The sequence below is a fragment of the Terrapene carolina genome, unplaced genomic scaffold (genome assembly GCF_002925995.2).
Source record: "Terrapene carolina triunguis isolate 2854851 unplaced genomic scaffold, T_m_triunguis-2.0 Scaffold838, whole genome shotgun sequence".
NCBI classification, from domain to species: Eukaryota; Metazoa; Chordata; order Testudines; family Emydidae; genus Terrapene; species Terrapene triunguis.
This window is the reverse complement of record NW_020665189.1, coordinates 8,804,162-8,820,724: the sequence shown is the minus strand read 5'-3', so window position 1 is coordinate 8,820,724 and position 16,563 is coordinate 8,804,162. Positions and strand designations below refer to the sequence as shown.

The 16,563-nt window shown below is 37.4% G+C and overlaps 1 protein-coding gene across 1 annotated transcript in view; it reads left to right on the top strand.

Annotated features, from left to right (window-relative positions):
* RANBP17 (RAN binding protein 17) overlaps positions 1 to 16,563 on the top strand; it is a 258,082-nt gene that overhangs the window by 43,822 nt on the left and 197,697 nt on the right. The window contains exons 13-14 of the mRNA XM_026660855.2: positions 2,199 to 2,304; positions 3,891 to 4,026. Of these exons, the coding sequence (XP_026516640.1) occupies positions 2,199 to 2,304; positions 3,891 to 4,026 (242 nt within the window). The remainder of the gene's footprint in view (positions 1 to 2,198; positions 2,305 to 3,890; positions 4,027 to 16,563) is intronic.

Here is a 16,563-nt window from a genome sequence, read left to right as displayed (position 1 = left end):
ATTTAGGAGCCTTCCAGAAAGACAGAACAAACAAATCTGAAAAGACTGTCTGTCTGTCATTCTCTCTCTCTCTCTCTCTCTCTCTCTCATATTTTACCTGTTCCTTTAAGATAAAATATAATATTTTGCCCTCAGTCTCTGCAGAGAAATGTCATGAAGGACAGTATGTGACCATTAGTATGTTGTTTAAAAGGAAAATATTGCTGTGTTCATGTATCTAGGTTTTCCTTGGCATTCAATATTGAAACATGTTTTGGTCAAATCTAAGTCTCCAAGGCCTTGTCTTCACTAGGAAAAACAGGCCTGTTCATAACTCGAGGTAAAATCCTAGTGAAGACAAGGCAGTTTCTGGTTTTCACATAAGTTAGCTGGTGGAATTAAAGAATATGCTCCGCCATAGCCTTAACTCATGTGTAAACTACCTTGTCTTCACTAGGATTCTACTTTGAGTTAGTTAACTTGAGTTAGCAGTACAACTTTTTTCCTAGTGAAGATACAGGCCAGGAATAGCATTGTAGTTGAGGGGACATGTTAATGTGCAACTGGAAGCTCTAACAATCTGATAAATCTCTTACAATTAATCTCTTAGATCAGGGAAAATACTATTTTAATACCACTATACCTTTTTTCCCGGTAGAGGGTATTCCCAGTTACTAGGGCTCATGGTTAAATGCAAATAATTTAGCTGGGGCTATCTTGGTCTAAATAGGTACCATTATTGAAGATCAGGGTCTTGTAGTTAAACTACCTGGGAGAAATTTAAACTGTCCTAATTTATTCCACATGGCATTGGATTTCCTGAGTTTCTGGGATACACAGTTTACATGATCTGCAGGTATAAAAACTCTTTCAAGATCTACAGGGCTAGTACTGTAACAGTCCTGAAGATCCCATACTTATCAGCATGGAGCTTACAGTCTGCATACTGTCTAAGCCCCATTGGCAGTGCATACAGACTTTGTAAGCACAAGGGCAGTAGGTATGGATCTTGCAAAATTTACATATTGACCCTACAGATAGTCTAATGGTTGGGTTGTACCTGAAGACCCTGTAAGCTCTGAAGTGGCAATCACATAGCTTACAAGATTGGCAAAATGGGCCTGCAAAGCTTTTAATGGATAAGATGTACTTTCAAAACTTTTCAGTTCTGATGGCAGTGCCTACGGCCCTTGAAAACTACATGATGGAAAGCTACTAATTTTCTGGAACAGGAAATATCTAACTCTAAGGGCATACAGGCTTTGCCCTGTGTCTGCAAAACTTCTAATTTCATTGGCTCAGAACTAGAGAACTTATAAACTACCAAGAGTGACTCTGAAGTTTTTTAATTCCTTATTTGAATGAGCGGTAACAAACTATGCAGGCTGTGCCTGTGGAATTCATAAATTTTGCCAGACCTGAAGCTTATAAATCCTGAAGCAACCTCATAGAATCCCTAAAGTTAAAATAATTATTGAGAATAACTCCCAAATGAACTCCACAACCTTTAAAAACTTACATTAATAAAACAAATTTGAGTTTCTAGACTAAGCGGTATTTGAGGTGAAATGCTAGGAAAAAATAGAAGTCTTGTCAAAAAGCAAAAAAAATCTTTCGTTTTCCTAGCCTGAACTAACTTCCATAAAGAAAAAAACAAAACCAACAATTCTTATGGTTAAAGACCAGATGTGAGAGCGTTCAGATAGAAGGGAGAGTTAAAACTGAGGTGTGTTTAGCACCTCATCCTCTTAAAATGGAAAGCAAATTACAACTTTAACTATGGAATTGCTACCACTGTTGACATATCCTGTGGATAGGTTCTGCAGGCCGCTAATAAATTGGACATTGCTGAGTCATACTGATAGTCTGGATAGAGCTCCTCCTTCCTCCGAGCAATTGGTACTGGGTTCTGTCAGAGAGAGGATACTAAACAATATGGAAGTCTGGTCTTCTCTAGTCTAATGCCTATGTTCATGTTTATAGTTAAGATTTTTTTTAAAGAGGAAGAAACCCTCAAATTTGGCCTTTTCACTTGTCAGTGCTCGATTGTTCCTAAGTGTATAATTTTGATTGGTTTGTCCACTCCACTTTAAAATGTCTTAATGGATGACGCTTCCACCACTATTCTTGCAGACTCTTCCACAGTCATATGTCTTACAGAACTATACTCTGCTAATGTAGTTGCTTATTAGAGGGTTTTTCTTTCTTTTTAATGTTAGGACGTCTGGCGTGGCTGGTATATCTTGTTGGTACTGTTGTAGGAGGAAGATTAACTTACACCAGTACAGATGAACATGATGCCATGGATGGAGAATTATCCTGTCGGTAAGTGTATTGTTAAAACAAACCAAAACAGGGATTATGTGTTTTTTAACATCTATTGGTAAACAAGAGGTGCCCAAACTTTGCTCAGTTGTTGGATGCATTGTCATCTGCCACAAACTCAAGGGCTTTACTTAATTTGTGTGAATTTGAGCCAATTGCAACCGTGTTCCTTCATCTTTCAGTATGGTGGTGTGGTTCTAGATCCCAGGATGTAGTGTTTTCATCCTGATCTGAGTGGCCAGGCAGTAAGTCACTTAGGGCTAGAATTTCAAAATTGCCCTCTCATTTTCTGTGCCCCAGTTTTTGAGTGTCCAACTTTGGATGATTGTGGCTGAGCACCTGCACCTACCATTTGTTATGTATATAGACTTAAAAAGGTAGTTATTATTTATTATGTACATGGACTTAAAATGGTAGTTTTGCTAATTGTTAGTTTTATCATTTGTCCGTTTCTTGCATTGCTTCCTTTATTTTAATCACATCACATGAGTTTGCAAGTAAGGAATTCAGTGGCAACTGCAGATGCTCAGCACCTTTGAAAATTACGCAATAGACATTTGAAGTCAAATACTCAGAATTCGAGGCCACTTTTAAGGCTGGGGGAGAGGTTATTGTGGATACCACATTCTCTGTGATAAATAGGGGAGTCTCACTTTCCCTGGCTTTACACCAGCACACTTGAAAAAGGGACTTACACACTTAGAATTGGCTAATGATGCCTGTATTTACATCCTCATTTCAGGCTTCACTAATCTGCCTTGGACTCTGCATCATTATTGATGTTCTACTGTATTATTAAATGTGAGAGGTATTTTAAAACACAGAATTTGTGTGTCTCGCTTCTAATCCAGATATTGCATATTTCAGAATTAGAAAAAAGTCATAGTAATTTTCAGAGCAACCAAATAAATTGTCAGAGATTTAGTATTTTAAGAATTAAGTATGAACAGAAGGAGGAGGAAAATGAGAAGCAAGAGCTGTCACACTTTAGAAACAAAGGCCCAGATCTTTAGTGTAAATTAAAATAGCTACTCTGAAATCAATACAGGTACGCACACAGACATCAGCTGAGGATCTGGCCCAAAAACACAATTTTCATGCAAACCTAAGTAGTAAAGAATGGGGGAAACGGGAGACAGATAATATATCACATACGGCATAAACAAGATTGTTTTCTAAATAGAACGTTTTTCATCATTTTCCATTAAACGCAAACAGTTCTTTACCCTTAAAGTAATTTACTTTGTATTTGCATTTTGAGTTCTGATGCTTCTTAGCTGTAGTAGCTAATGCTTTCATTATATAAATGCTGTACTAAGAAAAAGAGCATTTTGCAAGTTGACAGAAGTATAAAAATGTATTTCAAGTGACAGAGCATAGTTTAGCAAGAAGCATGGTGTTGATGTGCAGCTGTGAGTGGTGGTCATTTTAGTAGTTTATAAAAGAAGGAAATGCAAGGAAGAAAAGTAGCAAACACTAGCTTAGACAAATAAATAATGGCTGATGGACCCATGAGAAATTAGCTGTCAGAATATTGTTTGTGTCTTTGAAAATTCCTCCTGAGAATGTTTTCCCTTGGCATTAAGAGTTTTTCAGCTGATATCCTTGATGGATGCCCAGTTACCACGGTCTAGTAATGAAAAAGTAGAACTTGCGATTCTCTGGTTTTTGGATCAATTCCGTAAAACATATGTGGGGGACCAGCTTCAGCGCACCTCAAAGGTAAGTCTTTGCAGCAAACAAGATTTGTGTAATTAAAATGAAGAAATCTGTGTAGGAAATGGATTACTAATATATCTTAAGTGTATGTGTAAAAAGTTGTGCCGGAGTGAAAACTGAAGACATTATCTGATGGATATTAAGCTTATAGATATTTAATTTATTAATTTTATATAGTTTGAGAAGATTTACCACCTTGTATATTTCAAGGTTTGGCATACAGAGAGTTAATATTTTTAACAGTTGTATTAATTTAACAGTTTTAGGTTACTTTGCATTTCAATTTTTTATTTCAAACATTTAACTGGGTTCTGCTATATTGTGTTATATTTCACATCTGGGTACACAAGATTTATTCTTTTAATAGTTCTTTTCTTTTGACAATTACTCATTTATGCAGTTTCCACTGTATTTCTCACATTACTTGGCTTTTCTGCATTTTAAATAGGGAAGGAAGAGGGAAAAGTAAGATGCATTCTTGGAAGAAGCAGCAGTTAATTCACCTTAACTGTAGGGGACAGTCATAATATAGATGTTATAAAGAGAGCATCAGTAAGACAGGATCAGTTGATCTTGAAAAAGATTGAAGGAATTTTGTTTGAGCCCCAAGCAAATCTTTAGCAAGACTTTTGACAGTGACTAAGATTTTTTTTTTTTTTTTACTTATTGTACCCATGCTTTCTGGTGAACAGTCCCAAACCAAAGAATTATTTTATCCCTTTTGGTTTGAATCATACTTTAGGGTTATTGAATGGCTCCTTACTTTGATATTAAAAAATAAAGTTTTATAATATGCTGAATTACTTTTTCACAGAAACGTAAGTGTTGCTTCAATTGCCAAAGCTCATTTGTGTTTTTCAAATATGACACATTACTTTATAATATTACAATAACAGATTCTGCTCCTGCTCAAATCTGACAAAACTCCCATTGACTGAAATTCAGTGGAAGCAAGATTGTGTCATAATCATTCTGACCAATAATATCTGATTTTTGTCAGGTGGTAAATAAATATATTGATGTCCTAATTCTCCTTATTGTGTGTGGGCTCTTGCTGTCTGGGCTGGTGCTGGGTGGAAATGACCTGTTAATGCATGATGGAGTATAGTATGCTGTACCAGACTGTCATGTTTTTTTTAGCACCCTCTCCCAGCCAATCCAGCAGAAGCTGTGCCTTCCATTATCATTCTGGTATAGGGACAGTGCTGATGTACAACTGGGGGAAGAATTTGGGTCTGAGTAAAATGAAGTATTAACACTCAAATGCCTGGGGCTTCCCTGTCAAAAGAAGAATGTAAAGCTTGAGTTCTTACACACTAAACCATAACATGAGGCACATGAAATTTATTATGGTAATCCGTGTATTTTACTGGCTGAGAAGTCTTAAGATTACTGTCACAACTGCCATTCATATGAAAGTTTAAATCGTTAACTGTTGATTAAAATGTTACTAAATAGCAAAAACGTTTTTAATTTGACTCCTTGCATGAGTGGAGTCTTATTGGCCTCACCACTGTAATGTTTTGAGGCCTATCACTCCCCTCCTGCACTAACACCTGATAAAGGAAGAGGTTTGATCCAGAATTTTCCATTATGAGGACTGTACCCAAGTACTCAAAGTCAGACTTGTGCATGTTGGGTCCTCTCTGTGTGTGGGTCTGACCCCTGATTTTTCTGTTATCGATAGAAGTTGCATGCCTGTTCTTGCAATTAGCTCCATATGTGTGGAATCCTGTGTGTAGAGCCCCATTGAAGTTGGTGTATTTTTAAAAACTATCACAAAGTATATTTATTTGATATTTTACATGTATCAGAAAAATAGAAAGCAGAACTTGTGCTATCTTTTTATTGTTTTTTCTTGCTGTAGCGGCATTTGTAGCAGCAGATGGCATTCTATCCTCGCAGTTGTAAATCCTCTGGTACTGCATATTGCTGGCAGGTAGCTACAAATATGCAATAAAAGGATTCACTCTTGGAAGCAGAAAAACATATATATATCAATTGGCCAAGTTAATATCCATTTATATAAATATTCACGATGGTTCAGATTGTTGTACAAAGTTTTATTTACAGCACAGATAATGGATATTCTGCATATTTCAGCCATATTGAGATAGTTTGAAATAGTTTTATGTGAACATTGTTAAATTTGATCTTATGTTCATATACTTAGAAACAAGCAGTGATTAGAGAAAATTGAGTAATCTAACTTAATTACAAGACTTGTTCTACAGTTAGTGTAATGCAGCAAAGTTTCTTTTGGCTTGTTGGTGTAAATTTGGAGCTACATTTTAAAAAATATTTTATCCAAAACCTCCTATGGCAATTAAGAATAACATCAAATACAGAGATGGTAGGAAAAACAATGAAAATAATTCAGCAAATTCATTGCCTACGGTCTATTGTTCATTAAATGGTCCTCGAGAGTTTTATTTCTAAGTAAACTGAAAAAGCCTCGAAGGCTGTTCCCGTGGTGCCACTACATATTTGCGGTGCCACTGAGCGGGTGCTACTATATTGTCAATGTAAGAGTAATGTACTAGGACATAATCTTTCTGAGTTGTACACATTAACATATGTAATATGTTTCTAAGTGCTATTGGGCCATATTCTCTGGTATGGTATAGAGCAGCACTACTGGTGTATTTTTGTCCTAAAGCTGATGTAGCTGGCCTAACCAGACTAACCCCACTGTAAGGCTAATCCTGTGGTGGCATATTGCTGACATAGGTGCTGTTAGTGTAGCAGGAAAGAGGTGTGTCTGGAACTGCCCTGGGCTGTGCTGATCTTAGGCTGTGTTTTCAACTCTTTGGACAACCAACAGCTGTTCTAACATGGTGCTTGGGGTCTGCCCCTGAACAGAATAGCATTTGGATCAAAGCAGTGCAGACATGAACTTTTTAAACCAGGTTTGTGCCACCAACCATCTGTTAGCAGATCAGCCTCACACGAGGATCTGGCCCATTATTTCAGCAACCAAAGTCTTATTTATTACAGAACACTTTGTGTTTCATTATTTGACTCATTTATTAAATGGGTTTTATGTCAATATTTTTAACTTGTGACCAATACGTACATTTATTTTTGTGGTGTTATTATTTAAGGTGATTATTTCTTCCTGTTCAGAAAATGTAAGTGATAGGGGAAACTTCATGAATATTTGAGGGAAATAACATACACGCTCAAGAGGGAAATGACCCTTTCTCCTACATGTATTATGTGTTGTATTGCTAAAGTATGGTTTTTGAGGATATTTAGGAGATACATTTTAGCCAGATACATGCCCCAAGTAGCACTCTGGTATATGTGAGGGGTGAGGATTGATATCCTAGTGAGATGGTGGGGTATTTCCTTCCTCCTGACTGGCAGATTTGAAACTTCCTCAATCACTTGATTTCCCTTTTGGGCTTGGGATAAATGACCAGGTCTTTGAATGGGGGGGAGGGGTGATGGGCAGGAGTGCTTTCCTGGTCCATTGTCAGTGGTTGGCAAACTTCGCCTCCACCTTTGAAATTTACTTTTGTAGGGGCATTGTTGATATGCAGTCACAAGTATTGGGAGCCAGCAGTAGATGTAGTGTTTCCCAGAATGCTTAGGTCTACAGGAAACCATCACTGTATTGTGATCCATCACAATACACTGTATTGTGTTTAGAAAGAAGTTTTACCTCTCCACAGATTGGTGTTGGGTGGGTGGGGAGGTATGTGTGTACGTGCACATGTGAGTTGAGAGGGAGTTTAAACTTACTGTACAGCAGACATTCTCAAACTCTTTAATTATGTTTACTGCAATTTAATAGAGAGATTATCAGGTGATCTCTCCTGTCATCAATATTCATATTACTTTCCTATAGCAAGTACAAAAAATGTTTAAATGGAAGAGTAACATTAGGAAAGTAAGGAGTGTATTTTCAGCTGTCTTTTTATACTGTTTAGTAGCAGGAAACAGGTCAGCACAAGATAATCTGTAAGTGCTACATAGGCCACCAACAAGTACTCAGCATGTCGACATTGGTCCATGGACCACAGCTTGAGAACTTCTGCCCTGGGGAAGTGCTGCTAGTGGTAGAGCTGCAATGAATGTTTAATGTAGTCATAGGAAGAGGGCTGGTTTGGACGATTATGGCTTCGGGAGACACATCTCACTGGATCTGGGCTCTTTGGTTCTCATCAGTTTGTGGCTTGATATTACTCTGGGTAAATCTGAATATAGCACATTGGAGAGGTTGTTTTTTTTTCTGGATAATAAATAATGGGAGTACAACTTAGTTGATAAAATGTATACGCTTAATAGGTTTGATAAAAGTTATGGCGGTCACTTAAACCAAGTCAACTTGGTGGTATTTGCATATCCTGACCTCAAAGTAATAGCAACTATCATTACTACTAACAATGTACTGTTAAGTTTCTCATACATTTAAAGTTTACAGTAAAGTTATAAAAAGTTACTCTTGGCTTAAATTTCCTTTTCCTTTTATAGACTGAGTTGCTATGTTTCTAGTATACAAAGTTAAAAGCATACATATGTACATACACACTCAGATGCCCCACAACACTCTTGAGCAAACTGTATTTTTAAAAACAAAAGACTCCTTTTAACTGTCAGCTCCTTTGTAACTTCTGTGGTTTTGTTTTTTGAGTATGGTAGTAAGTATGTACTAGATTTGAAGGTGGAGATGGGATTTACTCACTAGATGGTTCTAGTGGTTTTACGTATTTTATAACCTAATATATTTTTTTAAAAAGAAATTAAATTCAAAATGTTAAGGTGCTGAATGAATTCAGAATCAGGGCTCTAATACTGTCCATCATTTGTGTTGTTTTGTGGCCTCTATCTTTAGTCTTCCTCCCCTCTCCCCATTTCCCTTTTCTCCCCCATCACCATGGATTAAGGATTATGTCTACCTTAATTATGCACTTGTCATCTTTACTTTGTACAGCATGTGATGCTATTTAATAGCATTTAACCTTGGATTATATTTTTAGGATTGGGTCATTCTACAGCGATTTCCAAAACACTTCAGGCCAGAATTGTGTCCTATTACACCTTTGGGTGAGGGCAGCCTTGTGGAAGCAGCATTAGTAAGAGCAAGTGTTTTGATTTGGCTGTGGCACTTAACAGAGCTCCATCACAGATTAGTCCTGTTAGGATCAGGAGTGGTCTTCCTGAGGACTTGTGTGGTTAGGCAGGGGAGTACCCTGGTTAAAATGTACAGACAACTCCCACATGCTGGCCCAGAAACCTGTTCCATTAATCTGGCTGTAGATGACCTGCAGGGTATGAACTCCACAAATTTTGTGAGGAGACCAGAACTGGGTCCAGTAGCTCCAATGAGCTTGTCTACCTCTTTACCTATTTGTGGATATGCTTGAGGAGGGTGAGTTTTAGCTCCTAATTTAAATGATCAGGTTTAGCAAGTATGTATCTGACAGCTTCAAAAGTATCTGTAATGCAAAACATTTTCAGTTCCACATTCCAGTACGAACCATTTTAAAATAAAAGTTTCAAATTTGAAATCCAACGGGCCAGATTCTTGGTTTAGCCTGAGAATGTAACGGAGGCTGATTGTCTTTCCTTGGCTCTGTCCTAACCCCAGTGTAGATTAGAGCAGTCTGGGGGCTGTTCGAATCTACACTAAATGGCAATGGTTCCCAAGGGCCCGCCCTTGGGAAACCATTCCAGTTTAGTATCAGAGGGGTAGCAGTGTTAGTCTGGGTCTGTAAAAAGCAACAAAGAGTCCTGTGGCACCTTATAGGAATACTGGGGTGTAGTGTGTTCTGACCTGCCTTGCTTCTTCATGCCCCGTGGATTAAAATGGAGGGGTGCAATGGTAGAGTATTCTAGAGTAAGAGCAAGCTCCCATGCCCAGCTGGGGAGACATGGACAGTTTTACTCCATTTGTGCCAGCTGGCCCAGTATTCTCATTTGGGCATAGAAGCTATGGAGAAGGGTAAATGGCAGAGATTATTGTATTTTAGTTATTCACAGTAAAAGTTATTCCTAGATTGGGGCATGATTGTGAAGTGGGTTAACTAATTATTGTTTTTGGTGGGGGGGAAGATCTTCTGGTGTATATTATGTATAATACCGTCACATTCCATCTATTCGTCTGTCTAACCAATATAAAGAAGGTCAAGCTATTAAATAATATTTGGGACTACATTCATATTAAGATACTTTTCCAATCTTTTAACTTGTAAATGTAAAATATGAGCTTTTGAGAAATAGAGCTGCATCATAATAAACAAAAATTAGGAGAGTTAGAATTAAACAACAGTATATTGTAAGGGAAGAAAGGAACAAAATATGTTGATTTGAGGATAATTTTCAGCCTTGGTAAATGTAATTTGCAATTGCTAAAAGCACAATAGAAGGATATTCTGACATTATTTAGGCACTTTTTGAATTTAGGGCCAGGTTCATTCTCTAATGCAGAACGTCTGTTACATTGACTTACATTGATATCCCTTTTCTACATTCATTATTTATTTGATTGTCTTCTCTGCAGGCATGCTAACATTAGAGCTGGTAGGAACAATAAATACGCGTACAGAATTTGGCTACTTTTGGCTCTGATCCTGTAAAGCATCACCCACGGTAGGATCCTTGTGCCTGTGTGGAGCCCCATTGACTTCACTGGGACTCTGTGTGGGTGCAGCCATTGGCCTGTGCAAGCTACATAACAGGATCGGGACCTTAGTGTCTTCGTGATTAATGATATCTTAACACTTTTGAGCGATGACCCTTTTTCTGAGCTGTAAAATATATACACTGTTTTATTTCATTACAAGAAAGTAAAGGATTGCTGTGCTGACAGGTGGTGAAAATTAGCAGGCAGTTTTGAAATTGTGCTGTGCACTAGAAATTAGATCTCATTTTAATTCAGCTTTTCCCAACTAGTAAATGAGGTTAATGCCATACATATTCAGCTGATATGGATGAAGAAATTGTTATAAAGTAGATCAACATAGCTACAGGGCTAGTTTAATTTATAGGTAAAGAGGCAGTGATAAATGGAAGTAATGTAGTAGTGGTCACTAAACTCCTCAGCCATCAGGGATTCAATAGTGTTAGTTGCTCATTAAAGATATTGTCGGGGTGCATCAAATAGAAATTTGAAAAGGAATAGCCAACTAACCCCTAATTATCAAAATACAGAAAATACTAATTATGCCTTAATTAGCTTTTCTTTTAATGTACTGAAATTGTTACTTTTTGTGTAGCACAAATGGATAGTTATAACAACAATAAATAGGTTGTTTTAATAACTTTCTTTTACCTCTGGGAAAACGGCACTCCAATTTTTAATATGCAATAATGCTTCTCTGTAGCCTGTAGGAGATGAAAATTATTAAGTAGCTTTATTTTTTGAAGATTTTACAGCAGCTTTGGGAAGAATTATTTCACCATGCATCAATTATTTTTAATTGAACTGAATATTTTTCAGATTGCATGAAATGCCTCTCACTTGAGTTTAACATGTAGAGTTTGTTAAGGAAGCATCATAATGACAACTGGGTGCAACTTACCTCCGTAATACATTCGAGTAGGGGTATGGAATTATTAAAGTTTCAAAAGATGGAAAGAGGAGGCAACAATTTCTTTTTATGTAGATAAAACTGAGATAAGCCATGACTTCCTTATCAAAAATACGCTATAGTTTACATATACAGTACTCTGGTTATTAAAAAACTTGTATCAGAGAATAGGATATTGCCATGCACATGTTGTTAGTTAATGATCATGGGGATTGAAATTATGGAGAAAGTAGAAGCATTCTGATGAAATATTTCTAATTTGGAGTAATGTTCAGTAATATGTGGAAGAAAGTATATTGAAGACAGTAATCATTTATGTCATAGGGACAGATCTTGGCTTTAGTATTTTCCACAGCATGGTAACAAGACTGTACTCCACAGCAACAGAATGCTTTTCTTAAAGTGCTTGCTTCAAAGCTCATGAAGTCAATGGAGAGTCTCCCACCTAATACTGAGAGAGAGAGAGAGAGAGAGAGAGGTGACTTCAGGAGCGGCCGTCCAAGCCTATTACTCTTTATAGGCAAAGCCCGGGTCTCTGCTACCCCACTGATCATATATGTGAGTTGTGTGTAAGAGGGTAATGTCAGAAGTAACTGTGTTTTCTTAACATCTGAATCAGCTAGGGAGAATCTGCCTGTTGTGTTGACAGGTAGAAAAGACTGAATAGGTCAGGTGGCCTGGAATAAATGCCAAAGCTGTGAGCCATGCAATTGTTTTGCTACCCTTTTCTCCAAAACCCTTAGTCCTAAACATGAGCAAAATACTGTAAATATAACCACCCAAGAAGTAACTGGTTTTGAGGTTTCAAAATACAAAGTTTAAATATGGCACAAAATTTTAAGTACACTCTCTATTTAATGTGATTGATATGCCTTTCTTCCTGGTGAAAGATGTTATAAATAAGTTTGACTTGAGCAAACGTGCAGTCTTAAGTTATTTTTGATTGATGGGCAATTGAAATCTGTAAATTTATCACTGACTTTGAAGGGAAATCTTACTTGCAAAAATATAAGGACCAAAGTGGGATGAGAAATTTCAAGGCTTCTACAACAAAACCTGAATCTTTCTCCTGCAGAGAGATCCTGTTTCCTACTCATTAAAAGTTAATGTCTGGTCATTGGATTTTACATTGTCTCTCCAGGGCACACCGATGCGTTGACTCCATTCAGTTCTTGATAGTGCATTTGATACCAGCTCAGACAGGCCTAGATGACTCTGGCCTGGCCTAGACTTAAAAGTTAGGTCGACAAGGCTACAGTGCTTGGGAATGTGAAAAATTAACACCCATGAGCACCAGAGCTGTGCTGATCTAACCCTGGTGTTGGAGAGGTGGATTACCTACATCAGTGGTTCTCAATCTTTCCACACTACTGTATCCCCTTTTAGGAATCTGATTTGTCTTGCGTACCCCCAAGTTTCACCTCATTTAAAAACTACGTGCTTACAAAATCAGACCTAAATATACAAAAGTGTCACAGCATGCTATTACTGAAAAATTGCTTGCTTTCTCATTTTTACCATATAATTATCAAATAAATCGACTGGAATATAAATATTGTACTTACATTTCAGTGTGATACTTGAATCTGTTTTTCACTTGTGAGCCTTGTCTGAAGCCCGGGCCCCAGGTGGTGGGGCTGAAACAGGTAACTTAGCTTCACAGGGTCCTGTGGCGTGAACCCTGGTCAGTTGCCCTGCTTGCCACTCCCTAATGCCAGCCATGCACTTGTGACCTCTCTGGGAGCTGCAACCCCCAGGTTGAGAAACACCGATCTAGATGAGTTGAGTACCCCCTGGAAGACTTCTGAGCACCCCCAGGGGTACACATACCACTGGTTGAGAACCACTGCCTACACTGACAGAAAAATCTCTTCTACACTATAGTACCAGTGCTATAGTTGTGCCTCTGTGGTGCCACTAGCTCCCTGTCAGTGCTGTAGCGTTGACGTGGTCTCTGAGAGTCTTGCCTTACTTCCCTTCTCCAGGGGAGGAATTAACTTTGTCACACCAAGTGGGTAGCAATACAATGTGAGTGGGTAAACTGAGTCACACATTTTTGTTAAAAAATTCCCACATTCTCCACACTTTCATACTCTAGGCAGCCAGAATACACTGCACACTGTGGTTTCAAATCAGTGGATGTAAAACTGTGTTTCTCATATTTGTCCTATTATTTCTTTCTAAGCTGACATGGCACAACATGCTATTGTCCTTTTTAGTAAATGATCTATTTTTCTAAATCACCCTTTAGTGAGAACTGAGATCAAACAAAGGGTATGTCTACATTGCATTAGAGGTGTGATTACAGCTCAAGTAGGAATACTCATGCTAGCTTAAATCTAGATAGGCTGGCTAAAAATAGCAGTGAAAACACAGTGGCGTGGGTTGTACAAGCCCACTTGGAAACCTAAATACATACTTGAATTGCTTTCCTCTCTGAGCTGCAACCAAAGCTGTGAACTAAACACCTTATGCAACATATGAGACTTCATGACATGTTTTGTCATGGTCTCCACTTTATGTATTAAATAATATTTTGTAAGGAGGCTAGTACTCGTTTAGCAGAAGATTTAGCAGCCTGCTACTTACACTTGGATCCTGCACTCTTCACTGAAACAATAACAGGGGTGTCTATTTTTTATCATTTTAATTTTATTGAACCTTTTGTGCAAAATGTTATATTTTTCGTGACCTCCTATGATAAGGTCTCCCATTACCCGCTCTGTGACTCCCATGCAGATTTTAACCAAATATTGGATTAGTAATTCTATGTCATTGGACATAGGAAGTTTGTGGTGGCAGATCCAGGAATAAAATCCACTTCTCCAGAATGGCATTCAGCTTCCTTAACTACAAGAACATTCTTTTTCTTCCCGCAGTTTCCTGTCTCATTACTACACATCTTCCAACTTCATGCAAATGAGGCAAGCATCTTACAGACAAACAGCCTTATTCACTACACAAACAAGATTCATTCCCTCAGCACCATCCAGTCTGTGTACTGGGATGGCAGGGGTCTTCTGCAGGGGTGGGGGGAAGTAACATGACATTATGTAATTAAAGACTACACCAAAATGCATGAATACAGGTAGGTCAAATTAAGGTTGAATGGGCAACCTTAATTCTGGAATTTCCTAACTTTTGAATAAACACTTTATGCAACATATGAGACTTCATGACATGTTTTGTCATGGTCTCCACTTTATGTATTAAATAATATTTTGTAAGGGGGCTAGTACTCGTTTAGCAGAAGATTTAGCAGCCTGCTACTTACACTTGGATCCTGCTAAGATATGCTTTTATGTACATCTTAGACATTCATTTATCTCTACTTTATAATGCATTTAAGTGAACATTTAGTCCATTTATTCACACCAGACACTACCTGTATGAACATTTATATAATTAGTATTTAATCCTATATTTATAATCAAAACATTGGTTTCTGTAAAGTTCTGTGCTATTAGAGAGAATACTTTTCTAATAAAAATCAAACAATCTTCAAAATAAATAACGATCATAGTTCAGTTCTGCAATGGCTCTAACTCAGCTTTATTTTGTAGCTGCTAATAAAGGCACATTATCATGTTCAGGCATTGCAATTATCATTGAAATGTGTATGTCCATTAACCACAACATTAGGCTGAGGATATAATTACTGTCTAGAGCCAATATCTTTGTGAAGCTACATCTATGATGCTATTAAGCTATAAGCAATATTTTGTAAACTAATATTTAAACGATTCAGAATTGATACCATCACTTGCAGACCTTAAAAGTAATACTGCATCCATTCAAATGATTGACTTCTTAAGTGCTTGGCAAATATATTATCGGGTTATTTGGATATGATTATAATTTGTGATTTGAGAGAGATTAGTATTTTTTAATAGCAATTGCCCAGAACAAATTAATCTTGTGGGGTGAGGGGAAGGTGGTGTTGTATATAAAGCCAAGTGCTGATAAATCAGTGGCACAGTATGTCAGAAAGAGCTATGAGCATGCTTTGTTATAATGAGGGTTGTATTGCAGGGCATTTAGTACAGAGATTCAGAAAGGAATAAAAAAAAAAAAGGAGTCTCCCCAAATCATATTCCAAGTGTGTGGTTGGAGTGGGAGTTAAGTGTGTGTTCTTATATCATGTCACTGTCTTGGGCCATATTCTGCTCCTGCTATAATCAAGGGGAGATTCTCATATCTTATGGTTCTCTTCCTGCTCTCATCTTACATAAATCCAGATATTACAACTTCTAAACTAGGTCAAATGGGTAATGAGTAGTGTAGAATATATGGTGTCAGAATGACCCACAAAGTGAAAGATGTGCTCTTCTGCTCTGCTTCTTCCGTGTTTTGTGGGTTTCTTTTTAAACAAAATACACATCTAGGGCAGTCTTTAACTCCTGAATGCATTGCAACAGGATGGCAGAGATTCAAGTTAACTTTAAGAACTTGAGAATTAAACAAATTGCATGAATTAATATTTTCTGTTTCAACAACAAGTGAATATCATTCATTAATTCATCTACTCATCTCAGGAATTGAAAATGTCAGGCAAAGCAGCTGTTAGGAGCTACATGTTGCACCCGGTTTCATCTTGCAATGCTCTTTCTTGTATTTTGAATACAGGTGTACTGGAAACACTTATAATAACCAGGGGCAGCTTCCTTACTAAATCCTCCTAATAGCCAAATAGTCTTCCCTTCCCTAACTTATTAACTATTTAAAGCTTATTCATGTTGGACTTTTATATTTGCCTTACTGTAATATATTTGTTTGTTGGTACTCTATATTGGCCTTAGATCAAGGATGTTCTGTATGCCTTTAGGATTTTTAAAACAAAGCATCTTTAATAGAGCTGGTCGGAAATTTTTCATCTAAATGATTTTCTGGTGAAAAAATGCCTTTTCGCAAAACCAAAATGTTCTACAGGAAGATTTCAGCTTTGCCAAAAAAATTCGATTTTTCCATTGGGAAAACTGAAACGACCTCTTTCTCTCCCCCC